Here is a 21,151-nt window from a genome sequence, read left to right on the forward strand (position 1 = left end):
ACTGGTTGCCTTCGGGTAGATAAGCTTTTGTCTGTCTAGATATAAAACTTAATATCACTAACAAAATCTCCATATGATCTATGTGGATGACACACCTTTTGTTTTAAAACTTCAAAGTCAATCCAACACTCTTATGAATTGGGCAATGTCTCTTAGCCATAGATCAGAAGAAGGAAATAAGTAAATTCAAATTAATTCTAATTAAATATATCTTAAACAGAGATAGTACTATTTGGCTAAAATAACTCCCTCACCAATCCCTCAAAATAAGGAAGTTAAGTGTGAAGCAGGACTCAAACCTCTGACTTTAACCTCCAGCCAGCTAAACATTTTCTAAATGAAATGCCTAGGGCAAATCTTCTGTCACTGTCACCAAAAGCTACAAGCTATCATTTGTCGAGTACACTCCCGGGCTGGACAACACTAGCAGAATGTATGTCAGAGTACCTAACACGCTGTTCAAAAATTACACAGAGTCCAGAATGCTTGAGACAACTTCGTAGCCTTATTATCACTTCATGCATTCCCTCTCCTCTTCAATTCCTGCACTTGTTGTCAGCGATAGAGATATCACATTCAAAGCGATGTGTATTGTTAATTTAGCCATCCCTCACTCAGGGTCCTCTCCTGTCAGCAAAATGTCAACTTCCACCATCAAGCCAGATCTTTTTGATCTAAGCTAGCTCCACTCTTACCTATACCATACTTCAACACATCTTGTACTGAGGAATCGTCCTCCTCTATTAAGGGTAGAGCCAATGATGCACCATGTTTAGAGCACATCTCCAAACCTCACACACCTCACCAAACACCTCTCATATAAGGCATTCTACAATGATCACCCAGTTCTTCTCTGCACTTGGGAAAGTGTCCCCAGGATCCTGGAGTTCTCGTTGCTGTCAGGAAAAAAAGCGCTGTATAAATGCTACAATACAATGCACAACATAAAGGGTGTTATTCAGAGCTTGGTAATTGGGATGCTCCGTCAACATATTAGATATCCAGTCCGCCATATTACAAGTGCCATTATGTGATAAGAAAGACATCCGCCACACCTGCCACATTAGCAGTGGAGTATCCCACCTGACAAAGTAAAATAAAGCCCGAAGTTACCTCTATGTTGTGATTTGAACAGGTTTAGACCTCACTCTAATAGCGCAAAATATTATCCTCAAAAGCACATAGTACACTGGATCTCCAACTGATTGGTCACAAAGGTCTGTGGAATAATTCTGATCGAGTTTGGAGAATCTTATGGTTTATAATGTTAGATTTCGAAGGCTAAAATGCATTGATTGATTTTAGCATTACGTTCTCCTACCCATAAAATGTTATATTTTTTTTAAACAAATTAAATATGTCTACTGACTTCACCAGTATTATTTTAAGAGGTGATCCACTTTGCTTTTTAGGCAGCGTATTTCTTTTCTTTTGCTCATGCAGCCAATCAGTTTTCCTCCCCAGAGCTCCCTGTCTCTGTCCTCGAGGCCGAGGGGAATCAGCAGGATGAAATACAATCCGATTGATTGGCTTGACGTCTCCCTTTCCAGGAAGCAGCAACATCACTGCTAAACTGCAGCGATAAACCACACTTTAAACTGTTGTTCTTAAATTATTATCTGCTGGCGACAGGTAACTGAGTTACAGGAGGCATTAGGGCTGCCAGTGGCGCTCCCAGGGCCTGCAGCAGTGGGGCTGCAGAGGGCTGGCCACCGGGGGGCTGCTGCCGCGGCCCTCTTTGCAGATCTGGACAGAGATGGACAACTTGGACACTCACGTTCAATACGGTTTTCTTGGAGGAAAATACAATTGAACGACTGATTTATTTGTTAAGCACATGTATGCGAGGACCCAGCATCATTCAGACTCACTATTTCGTGATGTCATCAATATTCAGAATCGATATCTGATTGATGATAAATGTTTTAGCTGGAACTGCTGACGCAACATTAGCAGTGTCACCGCTCTACGGATTGCGTAGAATTCATGGACATCGATTCGGTTCTCAGCGTCAGTGATGGGAGCATCCATCAACAGAGCCACGAATATGCAAACCCCTGGAAGGCGCCCCGTGGCGGAGCTCGACCACGGGCAGCAATTTGATTCTATCTGGGGCGACAGTGGAAAGGATAGAAGGCGGCAGAAACACCGTCAGACCGTTTACTGGCTAATGTTTCCATGCTTGCCGCCTCGCGTTCGGCGTTATTTATGTTACGTCAGCTGACACATTCACAAGTTGTACTTAAAATAGCATAAGTAACATATAAAAACATCGCGATATTTGTTTGAAAGATTTTAAAACAAACACATTTACATCGCATCAGTATTGCAGATCACGATAGCTTAGGCGGACAGATCCCATGAAATCAAAACTGCGGCACACCGAGTACAGTTTTTAATAACTCTGGTTAGTGCTTCTTATGAACAGTATAAACAAAGACACAGCAGAGAAGTATGTGTTACATTTTTCCCTCCATGTTCACACTGAGACACAAATTATATTTGCATGAATGATGCCAGCCCTCTGCCTCTTTCTGCAACATCAATAGCTGCACCACTACACTCTCTGTTAGTAGACTCATTTACATTTTCCATATTCTGCTGCACTTTGTAAGCTTTCTTGTGCACATATATCAACACTCTAACAGAAATGAGCCCAGAGAATGTACACATCATGATATTATACTTCGTGGTATTTAGATCACAATTACAATTGACTCATTCACGACACGTGCTTGTACATTTCTAGAAGTTAAACCTGTAAATGAGACTGTCATACATAAAACTATGCAGCACGAGACAAAGGATGAGTTGCATCAACTGAGCACGCTGCAAAGCAGGTGCACTAGGTGATATGCATCTGGGCCGTATTACAGAAAGTGCCTCCCAGGTGCACTAGGTGATATGCATCTGGGCCGTATTACAGAAAGTGCCTCCCAGGTGCACTAGGTGATATGCATCTGGGCCGTATTACAGAAAGTGCCTCCCAGGTGCACTAGGTGATATGCATCTGGGCCGTATTACAGAAAGTGCCTCCCAGGTGCACTAGGTGATATGCATCTGGGCCGTATTACAGAAAGTGCCTCCCAGGTGCACTAGGTGATATGCATCTGGGCCGTATTACAGAAAGTGCCTCCCAGGTGCACTAGGTGATATGCATCTGGGCCGTATTACAGAAAGTGCCTCCAGGGTGAAGCGGGTGCGTGCACATTCTTTGTGCACCCCTGAAGCACTTTGGCATTATAGATGGGGCAGCAACGCCTGTCCGGCCCCTTCTGTGTCACCAATATTGCTGGTGCACATGTAGCGCCAGCACTATCATGAGAGAGTGTTCTCTCATTTGCTTGAGGGTTTGAGCCCATGCAAATGAGGGAATCACCTTGCCTGTACGCCCGTGCTGTATGACCAAAGTGGGCACAGGGGCAAACATGCCCTTAGGATGTACACTGAAAGTGCGCCAGAAAAAGATGCCAGACTGTCAGTGGGGCCAATGAGGGCAGCCATTTCAAGGTGTGAAAGGGTATCCCATGGACCCCTCAGACATGTCCCTGCAGGTGGGTGCAATCACACACTGCAACCAACTGCAAGATCTTGAATCCCTTTTGAAAGTGCAGGCCAGTTACATAAAAAACGTACCTTATAGGCACTTCCTCGCTGCGTCTCTCCACCGTAGTCCTCCCTCGCTGGCCTGAACAGGAAGCACACTCAGGCTCCCGGTCAGCCAATCACAACGCTGCCTTAGCAGCATTGTGATTGGTCTGAGCACCGTGTTTCGGCGCTCAGACGCTGACAGGGAGCCTGGTCATGTTCTCCACGCAGGCTGTACTGCAGCCTGCATGGAAAACATGTAAAGTGAACATGACTGTTTGGCCGGCCCCAGAGGACTGGCCATGCACTCATTGCGCACTTAGGAGGGTGCAACCACTCCCCTGCCCCCACCCCCTTAAGCAGAGCTGGCGGAAGTAGGACAGGAGCCGCCAATTGAAAGACTCCCATTAGGAAACTACACCACTTAAAAAAGTATTGAAAAGTCTAACGCGAACAGATTGAGGAATGAGGGCACAGCTTCCTGGGGGTCACTGACAGCTTTCGAATTAGAGGACTGAAGGTGGCGCTCAGCAGCGGTAGATTTGTAACTGATTACAGCTTTATGTTTGAATCACCCATCAGAATGCTGAGTGCTCATAATGCTCAGAAAAATATGGAAATGGCTACTGCTTGACAAACCCAGAAGGGCAAAATGTGTTGCATGTTAGAACATGTGGCAGTGGGAACCATTTGGGCAATTCAAAACCTCCCCCGCCTTTGATATGTTTTGCAATGAAAGAGGAGCAAGGGGCATTTTAGTATGTTATGTTAAAGTGGGAAGTTAACTTGGTTTTCAGAAGGCAAATTAGTTTGTGAGCATTGAGAGTATTCAGAAATAAATCATACTATGGTCCTATGTATGAATGTATGTGATTGGTGCACTTGAAAGGGAGAGAACAGGATGCCTGGAATATTCTTTTGTGTTCCAAGTCTGGTTGCTGAAGGATCCTACTTTTATCCTACTAGACTTCTGTCTCTAGGTTTGTTGTGGTTACATAGCCTGCTTGAAACTGGATTTCAGGGTTAGATGTGGTAGGACACTAGGATTACTTTAGTACTCTTCCTACTTACACCCCCCAGCCTCTGAGCCCAAGTTTAGTGTGACCGAAGATCTTCAACCTTTTGAATTTGCTTGACACATTGAATTTAGGGCCTATTTGCAGTAAAGCAAACAGGAACTACTACAAAGGTAGGTAGGTCAGTGCCTGGGAAGAATTATTCCATTGGTCAGAGAAAAACTAGGAGTGTCTCAGGTTGTCCCCCACCCACAGACCAGTATACTTTACAAAGCTGAGCCTTCACCATGCCTTCCTCAGAACATTCCTGGACTGAATCTGATGCGCTTGTCATCTGTGACCTGTGAGTAGGATTTGAGGATGTTTGAACCCCATCCATTTAAAATCCAAGGACAGAAAGATCTCCAGGGCTGAGCCCCTAAGTGGCTCTAGAAACATAACAAAGCTGAAGAGAACTATGAAGTATCGCTGCTGACCAGTGGCAACTGGTCCTGTCCTATATTTTGCTGTTTCTCTCTTCCCTCACATCCTGACAGTCTCTATTTTCCCTCTGATCCTGGGGGCCTTGAAACCACTATTTTATCACCTTCTTCATCCTGGAATCGTTAGGAGCAAGTAGAGCCCAGCCTAAGAACCCAAAACAGTTGAAAAGGTGTCTACGGAACATCAATTTGCAAGAGCTGACTGCTCTCTGTGATAACATAATGCCCCCTCCCTTGAACATGTCGGATGTCCACGACCTTACAGCCCACTATAACCATTCAATGCTTAATGTACTAGACTCGGTTGCATCACTACAGCTTAAAAGAATGTCCTCTATACTCTCCTAACCATGGTTTAATGTTAGTCTTAATTCCGAAAGAAGAAATTTAAGACTTGCTGAAAGGTTGTGGAGATCCTATCCTTCCCTTGAACATCTCTACCATTTTAGATCCCTGAGAAGCATATGCAATAAATGCATCAGATGCTCGAAGGCCACCTTTTTCAGAACTCAACTAGAGAAAACAAAAAGCTGTCCAAAAAAACTGTTCAAACTCATTAAGTCCCAAGCTTACAGTCATCCTAATCTCTCGTCACTGGGTCAAGGGACATTGCCGAACTGTGAAGAATTAGCTGATTTCTTCATGGATAAAACTATTAAGATTTAAACTGAATTACGCTCTGTCCTTGATCACTTGTCGATCAGTCCTCTGAACACCCTCAGTCCCCCAGGGTTGGATATCACTGACCCGGCGCAGCCCTACCTCCCTAAAAACAAGGCATCCTGGAGTCTGTTCCAAACCTTGGATGAATGCACTATACCCAAAATACTGTCGACTTTGAAACCTTCCAATCACTACAACGACCTTCTGCCATCGAACCTTTTCCCGGAAGTTAGATCCTCCTTACTAACACTTTGGACTACGATCGTCAATGCATAACTTCGACAAGGTACTATTCCTGATTGCCTAAAATTGGGTCAAGTTACCCCGATTCTAAAGAAACCATCTGCTGATCCCACGTACCTTCATAACTGTCACCCAATCTCTAACATCCCCACCTTGGCAAAGCTCCTGGAGAAATGTGTGCTCACCCAACACTATAACCACATTCTACCATTTCCAACTCCTAGACCAATGCCAATCAGTTTTCCGCCCGGGCCATAGTACAGCGTCTGTGCTAACGCACATTGTCGATGATGCGCTAAGAATGTTGGACCATAATGAGTAGTGCTTATTGATCCTTCTTGACCTCTCGTCAGCATTCAATACTGTCAAACACGATAACCTAATTGACCTCCTGGAAAACAGGATGGGACTGTCTGGGCCTGTACTAAACTGGTTCTCTTCGTTCCCTCCGAACAGATCCCAAAGCTTCAAGGTGAATCAATCCCTGTCCCATCCTGCACCGGTCACTCTGGGGGTTCCCTGGGGTTCAGCGCTTTCTCCCATGCTCTTTAACCTGCTCATGGAGCCTCTGACAGAAATTCTGAAATCATGCAGCATTTTCTTATCACATGTATGCGCATGATACCCAACTATACCTGAAGATCACCTCCCCCAAGGACATTCAGTCCCTCAACTCAGTCCTGTGGGAAACACAAAGCTGGCTGACACGTAACCACCTGAAGCTAAATGCTCTAACAACAGAATTCCTCCTAATCTCACCCCTCAAACAAGCTCATGTCATGGAACAATGGTTGAATCAGCTTACTGCTCTTAACTGTAGACCTCACCTCGTGGATTCAGCAACCTCTCTGGGTATTATATTAGACAAAAGTCTGAACATGCAGAAGCACATCAGTTCCCTCACCAAAGAAGCAAACTTCCAACTCAGCATCCTAAGGAAACTCAAACCCTATCTCCCTGCTCATGACCTAAAGGTTGCAGTGCACGTATTAGTGATCTCAAAGCTGGACTATGGTAGCGCAACACTTTGCGGCTTGCCCAGAGTGAAGACAGCTCCTCTTAGGGTTGCCCTCAATTCTTCTGCTGGGATCAAAACTGGCACTAAAAAATATAACCATATTTCTCCTGACTTGCTGTCCTTGAATTGGCTTCCATATGAAGCTCAGATAAAGTTAAAAATTACATGCATGGCACACAAAGCCATCCACTTCAAGACCTCGCTTTACCTCGCTCAGAAACTGGAGCTCTCATGTGGTTCGAGAGCCTCCAGAAGAGCCAGCGCCCTATTGCTCAAACCACAAAAATTCAAGAAAAAAAGACCTACAATCGTGCCTTCTCAGGTATGGCTCCGAGGATCTGGAACTCCCTTTCCCCCCGAAGTCAGGGTGAACCCTTCCACTGTCCTCTTCAAAAAAGATGTCAAAGGGCTCTTCATGAAGACATTTCTGCCTCAGTCTGGCTTCTCCATTTGACACTGGGGCCATAGCAGTTGATTTGTGGCCCAGCTGCCTGGCTCATGAGAATGTCAGACATTATAAGACTGTGAATTTTTCGCTTTGTTGATTCTGTTTTGTTTGCTTGTACCCTTCTTGATGCATAATCTGTAACGCACTCTGAAACCCTCGGTGGTCATGTTCGTGCTATGTAAAACTTTCTAAATAAATAAATACATAAATAAATACTCCTGTGGCTGTTTAGGCACCAAATGAAATTTGGGAAATTTTGTAACACTTTTCCACCAGAGCGTTGAGTGGAACGACAGTAAAAAATATTTGATAGTCAATTCCATGGCATCGGGCTGATTTTCAGGTCTGTCCTGCATGGTGACAAGGTTTTCCTCCTTTTCAGATTGGGACTTAGAATGTTTTTCAAACTTCACTACTTCCCTAGAGGGGCCAATCGACTTGGTGTTTATGACTGTGCTCTATCACAGTCAGCCTCAAATTGTTACTAGGTCCCGTCTTCCATGACCATTGACTACCATTAGCGCTTTGTGATTTTTGGCGCTTTTTTAACTTATATCTTTAAAAAGTAATATCTCTAGTTTCCCATGTTTGATATTTGTAGTTTTGGAGTCATTTAGCTCAATATTATTTTTAATCATTTTATACATAGAAGTCGGATATGTATTTAGGTAATCAAAAATAGCTGGCAGCAATACAATCTCATAAAGAAGAAAATACCACGGATATAAAGCTGTCCAAGAAGGATAAAGAATAAAGATGATGTTACATCTTTTCTTTTTAGTTCGTAGGGGTCAGGTGTGTGATGATCTGGCTCTCTTCAATCGTTTACGTGTGTGGGCTGGCTGGAATGGAATGACATCTGTCTGTGGTCAATGGAATAAGAGAACGGAACATAATGGAATATGGAATTCTTAAGGAAAGTGTCAGATGAAGATTGTATCTGGTCTTGATACACCTTACTCCTAATGCTGTGTTGTCATCCCACCTTTTCTGAACTTACAAAGGAATAAAGGTAGGATTCAGCTGTGTCTGCACCTTCTTCTTTACATCAATATGGTTATACATTTGTTGAATCACACCAAAGGTACTCATTTCTAGGTGAATGTAGCAGTTTAAACATCTGGATTTTTTGTATTGTCAAATACTCTTCTAGAACCAAGAATACAGACTTTTGGCATTATTTAGAGTTGGGTAGAAGAGGGACATCTACGAAAAAATGGCAGATATCCTGTCTGCGTATAAAGGTGCACTAAGTACAATGGACAGGATATCCACAACTTTTGTCAGATGCTGCGCTCTGCAAATTTAAAAAAGATGCTTAGTTATTGAAAGTGCACTATAGTGATAATTCAAAGAGACATATCAGATAAAAACATTTTGTAAAGTAATAGCAAAGTCTATGAAAAATTATGCTACCCCCGCATATTGTAATAACGGAGTCACAGGCTTTCCCATATGTCATACACCTTGGGCTGAATTGGTTGCCCATAATACACCTTGGGCTGAATTTGTTGCCCCTTTTCAGGATGGGGGCCCCATTTTGGTGAGTTGTCCTCTATAGGTCTCTAAAAATGTTATATTAATGAAAACAAAACACTCAGCAGCAATTTTTAATATTATCAACATCTTGATCAATCATATGCACCTTCTAATCATTTTGCACAATTAGTCATAAATAGCAAAAATTAACTGTTAACTGCAGTGTAATGGGTGGGAGATGGTGGAATCAGGAAACTTTGAGGGGCTGATTTAGTTCCCAGTGAACAGGTTACTATGTAGCAACGGTGACAGAAATCCCATTATATTCTAAGGGTGATGGAGTAGCCCTTCCGCCGAGAACTAAATCAAGCCCTAAGACATGGAACTTTATTTCATGAAAAAACTGAAAGGTAATATTCTTCCTGTGGAGAGCTCTCCATATGGGGCGAACTCTGCACAAGAGCAATAGTAGAGTCCTGTGCAAATGACCTCTGTTTATTCCACTATATCAGCAGTGAATCTGGGGGCGAGCCGTTCTCCTTCCATCCTGGAGAAGGAGTTACTCCAGCCCTTGGCAGGAATAAACCTCAGGCCATTTCTAGGGTGGGTAGAGATCGGAGAAGAGTTTAGTAATGCCCATATATTTGCAGTTGGTTTCGAACCGCGAGGCAAACTGCGCCTTGGAATACCCATTCCCTACCCTTTGAGAGGGGGATACACAAGTGGGTTTCTACCTACTTGCATTAGAGAAATTCATGTTTCTGAAAGTATTTACTCCTGCCAGGAATGCTTTAGTGAATTCCAAGAGGCCAAATAAGGTAAATCTTTTCATACACTTACATTTAAAACCGAATTTGCCATTGTGACCAGGGCCAATGCTCTTTTCTTCAAAAGGCTTCACTTTGTACTTTTGTAAATGTGTAGTTGTTTCCAAAATCTTCAATCAATGTTATCCGATTTAAAGTTGTTGTATGTTTAGAAGCCAAACTATAACATGGTGCTTTTAGACTAATAATAACAAACACTGTATAGTCATAACTTGAGCTAAAGCAGATTAAAGTTGACATACTAGTCAAAGTGATTAGACAGCACTTACCACAACAATCACACTGGCTTCTGGAACAGGACGCTCTTCAATTTCGGAGTCTTCGTTGTTTACGGCTAAAAGGTTGAGTGATGGGTCATAGGCAGACCGTGGAAACGTCGATTTAGCGATACCCCCAGGGTGCAGCAGCTTCGTTTTGGGGTGAAAGCGAGGATGTGAATTTTGATTGTCCATCACCACGTGCCTGGATTGCAAACTTCTCTCAATGTTCTCTACACGATGATAGATGAACAGTGGTCTTTCACTCTTTCTCTGTTGGATTGCCAAGAAGTGGTCACTGTCCCCAGAAAAACAAACTGTTGAAGAAAATAAAATTAATATAATTTGTCAAGGGTTAGGAAAAACTATTCAAAGGAGGCTACATAATGTAGCGATAACTCGTGTGAACTTTATTTTGTAACTTCAATATTTAAAACAAAAACATACGAGTATTCATGTCCCCATTGGGGGGTTAGGAAATAAAGAGGTTTAAACAACATATTAGATTTTATGCCTGTAACATTTAAACTAATATAACTTGCAAATTAAAATTAGGGTATTTCACGTTTAGGCATTAGTTCCCATCAGTCAGAAGAGCAGAAGTACATGGGGACTGGTGACACAAGTAAGGCATGTAAAGTATGTAATGTTCTTTATTGCCAATTAATTAAAATCATTGCAATATTTATCTGAATATTTGTGAGAAAATTAAAACAGGTGTTCGAATTCAAACAAGTCAGCCCTGAGTACACATATAATGACACAAACTTCTCAATTAAAGCAAAAGGTGAATTTAAAATTGGACCATGCAAATGCATTGCTTAACTTACTAATACTTGGAAAGTGACGTGCTTATTATCGGATAAAAGGGTTCCAGCACCCTGTTAATAGGGGAGCTGGAAATGAAATTTGTCTCCGACACTAACGGACTGATTACGAGTTCGATCACAAACTGCCGCATATCCCGTACGCCAAATGATATGTTCCATAGGATATAATGGAATTGTAATTTGGCAGACGGGGTATCCATCATGTTTGTGACAGAGTAATCCTATTCGCCAAACTCGTTAGACGGCAGCCAATGGGGTTCTAAAGTGCTGGGTTCATGCGCTTTATTGCATCTTCCTGGATCTTAGGCTCGGGCTGGTTCTAAGTAGTCCCTTCACCTTCTTAATTTATAGGTGATGGGAGTTAATTGAAGACTTATAAACCCTTTCCAAAAAGTTTGTTTTGCTTACAAACCCCTTCCAAAAGCTTTCGCCCATTGTATTTGCTTATTGCTGCTGGGCAGCTCTGTGCACAGTGTCGGCTCAGAGTGGACAGAAGTCACCGCAGGGTCAGCTCTGCCAAGTGGCATGGGAAGGGAGACTACAAGGGCAGGCAGCACAGTACTGTCTGCGCCTGTGCTGCATGACACACGTCTTGCACAAGCTCAGCAGCTGTTTAATGCTCATCGGAGCGGCATCTTCAACACAAGGCACTGGGGTCCTTGGCGAGAGGAGATGCTGCCACTGGACATTTCCACTTTAAAAGGAATGTATCGGGACGGCTGCCCACAGCACAAGCAAAAAGAGTACCAGTCCTACAAAATAAGTGCTGGTCGGGCCTCCACCTGTAACCAACTGCATACATGAAGCACTGATCCCATTGTCATCAGTACAGGGGTCGTGCACAGGAATATTACTCTGTTCATATTTTAAAAAATCACTTTTAAGAAATAGAGCGTACAAAATCAGATGCATTAAGGCGAAATGCTTTCTTGTGTTAAGGAAATGCAGATTTTTGAAGTTTGAAGACACCTTTTCATATTCTAGCTGTTGGAACTGGCAATGTCAGGTTGACTGAAGGGATGACCGCAGCCAGGCAGAAGTACCACTCCCATCAAGGGCAGGTGATTACACTTGCTGTATAACCCGCACTCACCCTTGGTAGCTTGGCGCTGAGCAGTCAGGCTCACTACAGAGGCAATGTGTAAAGTAAAGCAAAGGCAAAGCAGCCACTCGCCAATACACTGAGCATCACACAAGAGACTTCACACAGGATGTATGTAAAAATATTTATATTCAACACACATATTCAATCATTACAACATGATAATTATTTACTTTTGGGCATATAACACAATTGGAAATATTACAAGCAGTACTGGACCCACTCATATTGTTATGCTTTCACTAGTAAGCCCACTATGGACATTTCCTAATCTAACCCACCCCCCACCCCCAGTTGAGAGAGAGCACCCTTATGTGGTGAACAATATCTAGATTATGTACATGCAAACAATATAGGTCCCTTTTTAGCAGCACCACAGGCGAAGCAATGCAGGAGAACCCAATGTGAAAAGGTATTGTGCTTTTAGCACCAATCCATGTATAAGCGCAGCACCGCTAGCCAGTGTCGTGAATCACAGGTAGCCCACACACAATCACTCCCGCTCACATACACTCACTTCGCACCACTATGAGATGTAACAGGTATCAGTCTGTCCTTACTGCACGCTCTGACATAGCTATATGCACTCAGCACCCCCATGTGGTGCTAATGGTATCCAGCAGGTATAGGGCTCACCCTCTGCAGACTCCGTGGCCCAAGCCTCCTTCCACCCTCATGTTCACCCAGATGGAAGTTACCAGCCCTACCTCCCAGACACTGGGCCGCATGTTGCCTAAGTCACACTTAGTTTGTGTCCTAGTGTAGCAAGTGGGAACATGTAACAGTTGTAATTAGGAGGTAGATGTAAACAAGGAAGAGGTTAGGAGCCACTCAGGAAGTTTACCAACAGGTGGCAAAACACAGAGGAGTCACACAGTTTCTTGACCCACGTCCTAAATGTCTCGGAAGTGTTTCTTCTACCCAGTCAATCTCTCTCACTACTACCTAGCACCACAATGCCTTAGGGAGGGGCCAAGTGAGGAGAGGGCAACCGATGAATAGGGAGTAACACAGGAGATCCTTTTGCTAGGATGAGGTGCCCCGATCAGTGCGTGAGGATCTGGGTGATACATAGGCAAACCAGGCACAGTGACTGGTGCACACAGGGATTAGTCACACCAGGCACTTCAGATTTCATACACGATGAGTTGCACATTCTGCACCTCCCTGGTCAGGAGGCACAATGACCAGTGCACTTTGAATTGGGTTGCACCCGGCAATTCCCGCCAATCTCACACAGCAAAGAATTGCAATTTCATACCTCTCTGGAAATGAGGCACAATGTCCAGTGCACAGTGATACAGGTTGCACCAGACATGTAAGGTCACACACAAATAGATTCAAGTTCAGCAGAGCCAGACGGGGCAGAATGAGGCACTACTCTGTGTACACACCCACCTTCGAGAGTCGCAACCTGTGAATCAGACATAGCATGCAATGACCATGCAGTTGGTGTGTCACATGAGAAAAATGCAGCACAAAATGGGCCATGTGGGGTTCTGCAACCTATGAGTCTACCCACCACCACTAGACGCTTATGAGTGTTGCGGTCCCCGTAATATGGCAACCATACACCTCAGATGCGGGCAAGATTTCTGGGTCTCTGCACTAGGCAATCCAGTCTTCAGACACAAGTATTAAGTACAAGCTCACACTTCGCTACATGTTTGGAGGTGGGCACTTGAGAGGGCACCAGTCTCCAGATGTCACAGGTAGATGGTGTAGGTCCTTCTGGGAAGATCTTTGATGTACCTGAGATCTACAGGAGAACAGGAGGCCAGTCATCGGATCCTTGAAGAGCACACTTCAGGGCATCACACTTCAGCAGATCCTCGGAACAGGCCAGTCCCTATTTAGACAGTTATCCTCCATGTGCGCAAAAGAGTCCTCTGACAATGTCCACCAAGCAGTGCAGGTTCTTAAGTCCCATGTCCCCACAAGCTTATCTCACTCTTTCCTGGAGGATGGCAACCTTAGTTATAGTGTCATGTGTCTTTGAAGTAGGGGTGGCTTACAGGTTTAAAGTTTGAGCCATAGAAGTCTCCCCTAAATTGTAATGCATATCTTAATCTTTAGTGGAGCCTTGATCCGGCCCCTAGAAGCTAAGTGTCACAACCTCTATCTTCAATCAATTCCTTTTAGCCCTCAAACGGCAGAGGTCTGCCATACCGGTGAGAGACCTATGTTTTATGGCTGCCGATTGCGAAATGCACAGATGTGCTTCCCCGACTCCTTGTGTCCACTGGAGCCAGACACGATGGTCTCTGAGACTCTTGAAGCATAGAAATGTCCATATTCTATAAGTGCCATTTCTAAGTGAGTTATGCCAAACCCCTTTTACCAATGGAAAGGGTTTGGCGCCGCAAATCGTTTGATATAAAACATCATGAGGCTCCTCCATTGCAATCTACCATTGCAGTGCGAAGTATTGTCAACCATTTCCTCATATTAACTTATGGGCAGAGCAGGCCTCATAGGAAGTGACAATACACCTAGGCATTCCTCACTACTTGGGCGAACATGTGCTATTGCGCACCCTGACCTGCGATGGCAAGAGGGACACATAGTTCCTATCACCAGTGGTTGCGCCCACCCGAGTCTGCACAGCAGACTTGACACGGGTTTAACATTTATCTGTGCGCATGCACTAACCTGCGTTGTCAGGCAGCACATGCAGTAACTGGCATCATAGGTGCGGTTGCGCACTCACAGCTGCCTACACTGGCGAGCTGCTCATGAGTTTACCCACAATAGCTACCGGCACGCACCCACCGTTCTGCAATGACGGATCAACCTGTGTTTAGAACATGAAATCAGCACAATTTGCTGACACAGATAGGAAGGGCGCATGCATTCTCATGGGGCAAGGACAGGCCGGGCACATGACTTACCCAGGCCCAAGCACCTTTGAGGCCAGTGCGTACACGCCACCCTGCTCGGCCATGCCATACATGGGTGGACCCCCTCACTAGTATGGTTTCACACTCCCAGCCCACAAAAGCAGGCCAGGCACCTTGCCGCTAGCAGCATGGATGCAAGCGCGCAGAGGCAGCCCTGAACTAGCAGGCCTGACCTGGAGGTTAGAACACCAGGATTGCAGGTATACGCTCATCAGCCCGCGATGTCATGCTGGGCACCTATCCACCATGCCATAGGTGCGGGCGCATCCTCCAGCCTGCCACGGAAGGTGGGACACGTATCTGAAACAACATCATACCCGGTGCGCACATCTTGGTTTGCATTGGCAGACCAGCCCATGTTCCGGAAGAGCGTGTCAGCGCCTATTCTTAATTCGATAGGAAGGCGCATGCACTTCCCCACAGCTTTGACAGTGAGGATGTGTGGAGGACAGTTAGACCACTACAGAGATTCAGTAACTCCCCAAGAGTATCTATGGGGAGGGCCGAATTCTAAGGCTGTGGAAACCCCAGTGATGGGGGGTCCCTCACTACCCAGGCAGGGAACACCCATCAGAGAGTCCCTGGGGATTGCCCTCATGATAGGGGATGACACATGCCAGGTTGGCCGAGAAGCACATGAGGCAGCCTAGGCTGGTGCCCACTGGTGCCCCACAGGCCTGCCATGGCAGATCCGATATAGGGTTGCCCGCTATCTGGTGGGTGGCACTCTCAGTGCTGTGTCTCACGACTTAGCCTGTACCGTACCCGACCTGGCTATGTGAGGTACTTGTTTATAGGTCGCACAGAGTTACGACACCGAAACCCAATAGTATCCCCACCTCTACCCCAATGTGAGTGAGGCGGGAGTGCACACCCTCCCTCTGCCTTACAGTGGGATCGAGTCGGCAAAGACTAGGAGGAAAAAGAAAAAAGTTTTGGGGTAATTTCCCCAAAGGAGGCCATGTCCAACACTAAATATTTATTGCATGTTTTCCCCCCACCTAAAAAACAACAGTTAGAAAAAGTGTGATGTTGCTGACCAGATGCTGCTCCCAAATGAAAGACCGTCTACGGGATCTGTCTGAGACGGATTAAACAGGTCACTGGGTCTCCAGATGATCAGTGCGTGTCAACATTTATTACTGTCACAGGTGGTTCCTTCCTTCTCTTGGGTCCCTGCTGCAAGAAATGAGATGAGGCTTCCTCTGAAGCCACGGGCTTGTCCGCTTCATAACATTTTTAAAAATGAAACCATGCAGTTCGAAAAATGTATCCTGCAAATGTATTAGAAGTCAGGCACCCCTCCTACAGCCCGCCTCCTCTCCTGATAAGCAACAAACTGTTGCCACCCACTGCTTCATTGTGCCTTTCGGCCTGCTGCTCCAAAGTAACCTTATCCATGGCACTGGAATTCACCATTCCTTCTAATATGATGTCCCTGCTGTAGCTTGTGCCAGCAGTTCGTACGGTACTTTGCCCTCCTGGCACATACGCAGCAGGACACGCCCAAATCCATTTCCCTTCTCCCCTAGGACAAAAAGACATAGATTCAGCCAAGCGGCCTGTGCAGGTTAGAGCGGTGGGGCCATGTAGGGGGGTTTTTGACGGACAATGACGAGGGAAAATTAAATAAGTCTGTCGAAATCCCCCACCCCACCCGGCCCCGCCGCCCCACTTCTCTTACCTGCACGGGCTGCGGCTGGATTCAGCCCACTTTATTACTGAGCGGCAAGTGGTCATTTGTTTCCAGCTGCTCAGTGCTTTTTCTCCTCCTCTTGCCTCTCCCCTCGGGGTAGAGGGGTGACAACCCCCATGCCCATTAACAAGTTCCACCCTTGCCCCCACATCTTGCGCTCAGATCCCGCCGCATAGTAGGTTTATGACTTTGCTATGAAGAAAAGGATTCTGGAGTTAGTAATCTGTGGCAAGAACGAATGTGCACATTAGTTGTGTGGCATTGTATTGTGCTGGTGATGTGTTCTGATGTCTGTGTGCTGCTGTCTTTATGAGTTGCATTATTGCAATCTGGCTTTGTTGTAGTGTTCTGCAATGTTTGTGTTGCGTTCTGTTTTGTGATGTGCCATGGTATGTTTTAACTGTGGAATTTGGTGAATGGTGTATATCATTGTGTTACGTTTAGTTGCTTATTCTAGATACATCAACAAACGCTGCTATATTTCCAGCCGAGAGCAGCGCATGCCTAGGATTCGTGTGGTAAGCGATAAGCGAACAGGCGGCTCCAGCCCTTCAACCGCTTAAGACCCAGTTAGCCCAAAACGGTGGTCGCCACCAGGGCCACCTTATGTGATGCAACTCTTTGTGTGCAACAAAGTTGCAAGTAACAGGTTTCGAGCGGAAACAACTAGGATGTCAGAATTTCACATAATTCATACATATAGCGGCCACACAATACAAAATTACATAACATACCAAAAATGTCCAAATGTTTAATGCAAAGTTAACAGTAGATGTCATGTGAATGCGGGTCGTGGAAGGCCACCTTGGAGAGCTCCCGCTCTCTTGTAATTCTGTATCTGTGAGCCGGGACTGGGGATGCATTGGAAGGGAGGCTGCAGGTAAGGAGGCGGCCTCCATCCCTCCGCTCACTGCCCTCAGTTCAAATGCTCACAGAGGGGCACAGTGAATCCAACCCAGACAGCCCCGTCTTCCCTGCTTCCTGACAGCTGCCACAATCCTGTTAGCACCACCAGAGCCGCTGCCATCGATTTCCTAAATAGAAATGCCCATAATTACGGCTCTAAAGCTGTCCATCTGGGCTTCAGGCGCTTTATTTTATTGGCAACCTAGCTGTTCGCCTCTTTATTCCTCGTCGAACAGGCACTGAAGGGCGAGCAGCCTCCCGCCTCGTTTAAGGTAAGAGTCTGTCAGCGGTGTGTCACCAATGACTGGAAGGACACATCTAGGGCGTGTGCTCTGCTGGCAGTAGAAGGGATAGAAAGCAGAGACAGCCTGCAATCATATCTGTGCATCCTCGGATACAGGACCAGGGATCTGATGGGCCACCTAGTGCCTTAGATGAAAACGAAATCAAATAATGGCCTGATCTGTTCACCCGTCTATAATTGAAACAATTCCCGCGATACCATGTGTGAAGTCACAGTTGCCATCGGGAAGGCATGTATTTATTTTGTTCAGTGCTTTGGAGAAATCTATATGAAGCTTTCCAAAAACAGTACATATCCTTTGGGTTCTTCATGTCAAGTTTCGTCCAGATCTGTCGAGCAGAGTCCAAGAAAAAGTAGGGTCCTAAAAGTGCCTTTATCCATTTCTCTTCCCATTGGATTCTGTGTTCATCAATACAGAAAAATTGGCCGAGCAACATTACACCAAATTTAGCCCAAAGATAGAAACTCACTCTAGGAAGTGACTTTGCTTAATTTGGTGTAAATCCGTTGAAGTCATTTTTGAGAAGTTAGCTTCACAAAAGATGCTCTGGCCTCTGGCTGGGGATTCAGTCGGAGAGGTATCTGAACATTTAGTTCGCAGATCCTTCACAAATTGTGAATCCAATTAGAAAGATTAAAAGCACAACATTGGACAAAGGAGTTTTTTCCCATCCCCCATTGTGTTGCACAGATGTAGTTGCAGATTCGCAAATCCGCTGCATTCTGACTGGCCATCACACAACAACCTCTGTTGCAGCCACCATTACCCACCACAGTGCAGCAAGCTCTATGCTGGGCAAAAGGAACAGAACAGGCAGAGTGAGCACCCTGTCACTTCTATGCCCAAGTGGAGACTCCAAAGGCTCCCCCTCCCCCCACCCGGCAATAAAATAACAAACAAAAAAAGATTTTTATCAGAGGATCCACAAATCCTTCTGGGCCTCCTGAGCCTCAGGATTTGCAGCAGATTCATGAATTCTGCAAAAAAAAAAAAAAACAATTTGTCCACTGGCCTCACGGGGTGGAGGGATTACCCATAAGGCATAGTGGAAGTAGGGCCTGGACCGAGGCCAACCCTCCACAGTGCATGGTCAAAGGCTATGTGCAGTAGAGGCCAGTGTGAGGCCAGGCCTTGCAGCCATCCCCTAGTGTGCAAGGTCAAGGGAATAGCGCTGCCGGTGTTGGCCGCTCACAAGGAGCAAGGCCCTGCAGCCAGTTCTACTACAGGCAGCGAAAGGGTATGTACAGCAGGGGTGGGCCGCCTGCTGAGGGTTGGGTACATGACCTCGCCAGATGCCAGCACATGCAGCAAACACCTGATCTGCATGGCTAAAGGAAGTGAGTTGGGGTTGGGCGCAGGGATCCTGGTTGGAGGTCAGGCCCCGCGACTTACCTCCTCTGCACATGGTCGAAGGTAATAGGCTGCAGGTGTTGGCTGCCCCTAAACAGCTGGGCACACAGGATGGCTGGAGGCATAGACCTGCGACCAAATGCGCTGCATAATTCTGTGCATAGTGGGAGTTGCTTGCCCATGGAGTCTTGGGCATAGGGCCTGACCCGACACCAGACCCTGAAGCTAAACTCCCACTCAACGGTCAAAAGCCACCTGTGATGAGATGGTTTCAGAGCCTGTCTGGATGTCAGGCCCTGCGGCCAACCTTAATGCACATAGTAGAAGTCAACCCTTTCTGCATATGGCCGGAGGCCTTTTGCAGTTAGAGTTGGCCACCCATGGTGATTTGGGTGTTGAGGCTAGTCACGAGGCCAGTTCCTCTGGCCAGCTTTGCTGCATACAGCCAGAGGCCTTGTGCTCCAGGTGATGGCTGCCCATGGAGGGTTGGGAGCAGGGTCTGGCTGAAGTCCAGACTCTGTGGCCACCCCATCCGTGGTGCACAAAGCTGATGGCTGGGTTGACTACCCATGGAGTGCTGGGCACCAGAAACTATTGCTATGGTATATGATAAAAATAAATCACCGATCACTGCATTTGGTGGGTGCATTATGACTACCTGGCTTTTGTGTTATGGTCTATGCGCCTAACAATATCTTTTGAATTCAATCGTTTTATAGGGTTTAGTTCATAACCTCAACTGCACTTTAAATGAGGTTGTCAAGGTGAATTTCTGAGGATGTTTATACATACGTTGAGATGTCATAGTAAATAAGTGTGGCCCAATAAGACATGTTCATTTTAGAACTACTACTAATAAACATACATTCACATGAATATTACTTCAGATCATTGGTAAAATAATAACACTGTGTGCCAAAAATGACATGTTATCTTTACAGAGAAAAGAACACTCCTAATATGGCACTTCATCAATGTGTATTTATCTAGCAGCACACATTTAACCCCTTGCTTCCTGTTCCTGTTTTTGGGAAATAAAAAAAAATGAAACTGCATGGTTAACTACACGAAACATGGCCTCATACCCCCATCACGAAAACTATAGCTCGTTTACCAAATGCAGTGCTCATGACCTCATACATGATGTGATAGATGACATCACAAATGGTGTTAAATGTCATCACTAGTATCATTATATTTCACATTTCCATTTACAACATGGATGACATCAACATAGAAAAATAAAAAACTCTTTGGAAGTTTACTTTTAGTAAATTACATTCAGTTGTTTTTTTCAGCTTTTTAATGTTATAAATATGTGTGCAATTCATTTACAAGTCAAAGATTTTGGGCGGAATAATTACAGAAACAAAGGATCGCTATTCAACGTTAAACTATCCGAGCTTTTGTAGCCTCTATAAACATTTTCAAATGAACTACAGTACTCTGTATATACTGTTCAGCACTGATCATGTGATGTTACTTTCAATTGAATATCATCAATACTGAATTGTAATGCCTATAACCTCCCCTGCCTTATACATCATATTGATGTCTATTTTCATTATCCAAAAACTAACCAATGAATTAAAACTAACTTCCTACCTCTCCCAATTTTTCAAAGCCATATAATAAATCATATTTGGTTCCATGTCACGTCTTGAAGTGTTCAGTAGCTGCACAGGTCCCTCTACTGCTACCAGGAGGCACACGCTAAATAATTTGTGGGTTAATGAATGCAGGAAGGAGACATAACCTATTTACTCAAGTGACAGCTCCATTGTTAAAAAATGGCCTTCTGCTAAGGGCTTTAGGACTCTGAGCACTTTACTACTGCAATCCAGTGCTAAAGTGCATATTCTCTCGCCTCTAAACATGGTTTGATTGATACATCTATCCGTTTGGCATATTACTTTACCTGTAAGTCCCTAGTACAGGGAACTACAAGTGCCCAGGGCCTGTAAATTAAATGTTTCTAGTGGGCCTGCAGCACCGATTGTGCCATCCACACAATTAGCACTTTAAACATGTCTCAGGCCTA

General features: G+C 45.1%; 1 protein-coding gene across 1 annotated transcript in view; it reads right to left on the reverse strand.

The window, feature by feature from the left end:
* The window catches only part of PTPRR (protein tyrosine phosphatase receptor type R), an 813,462-nt gene that overhangs the window by 706,343 nt on the left and 85,968 nt on the right, over positions 1-21,151 (reverse strand). The window contains exon 2 of the mRNA XM_085652526.1: positions 10,034-10,338. Coding sequence (XP_085508652.1) covers positions 10,034-10,338 — 305 coding nt within the window. The remainder of the gene's footprint in view (positions 1-10,033; positions 10,339-21,151) is intronic.

The sequence above is a fragment of the Triturus cristatus genome, chromosome 4_1 (genome assembly GCF_964204655.1).
Source record: "Triturus cristatus chromosome 4_1, aTriCri1.1, whole genome shotgun sequence".
NCBI classification, from domain to species: Eukaryota; Metazoa; Chordata; class Amphibia; order Caudata; family Salamandridae; genus Triturus; species Triturus cristatus.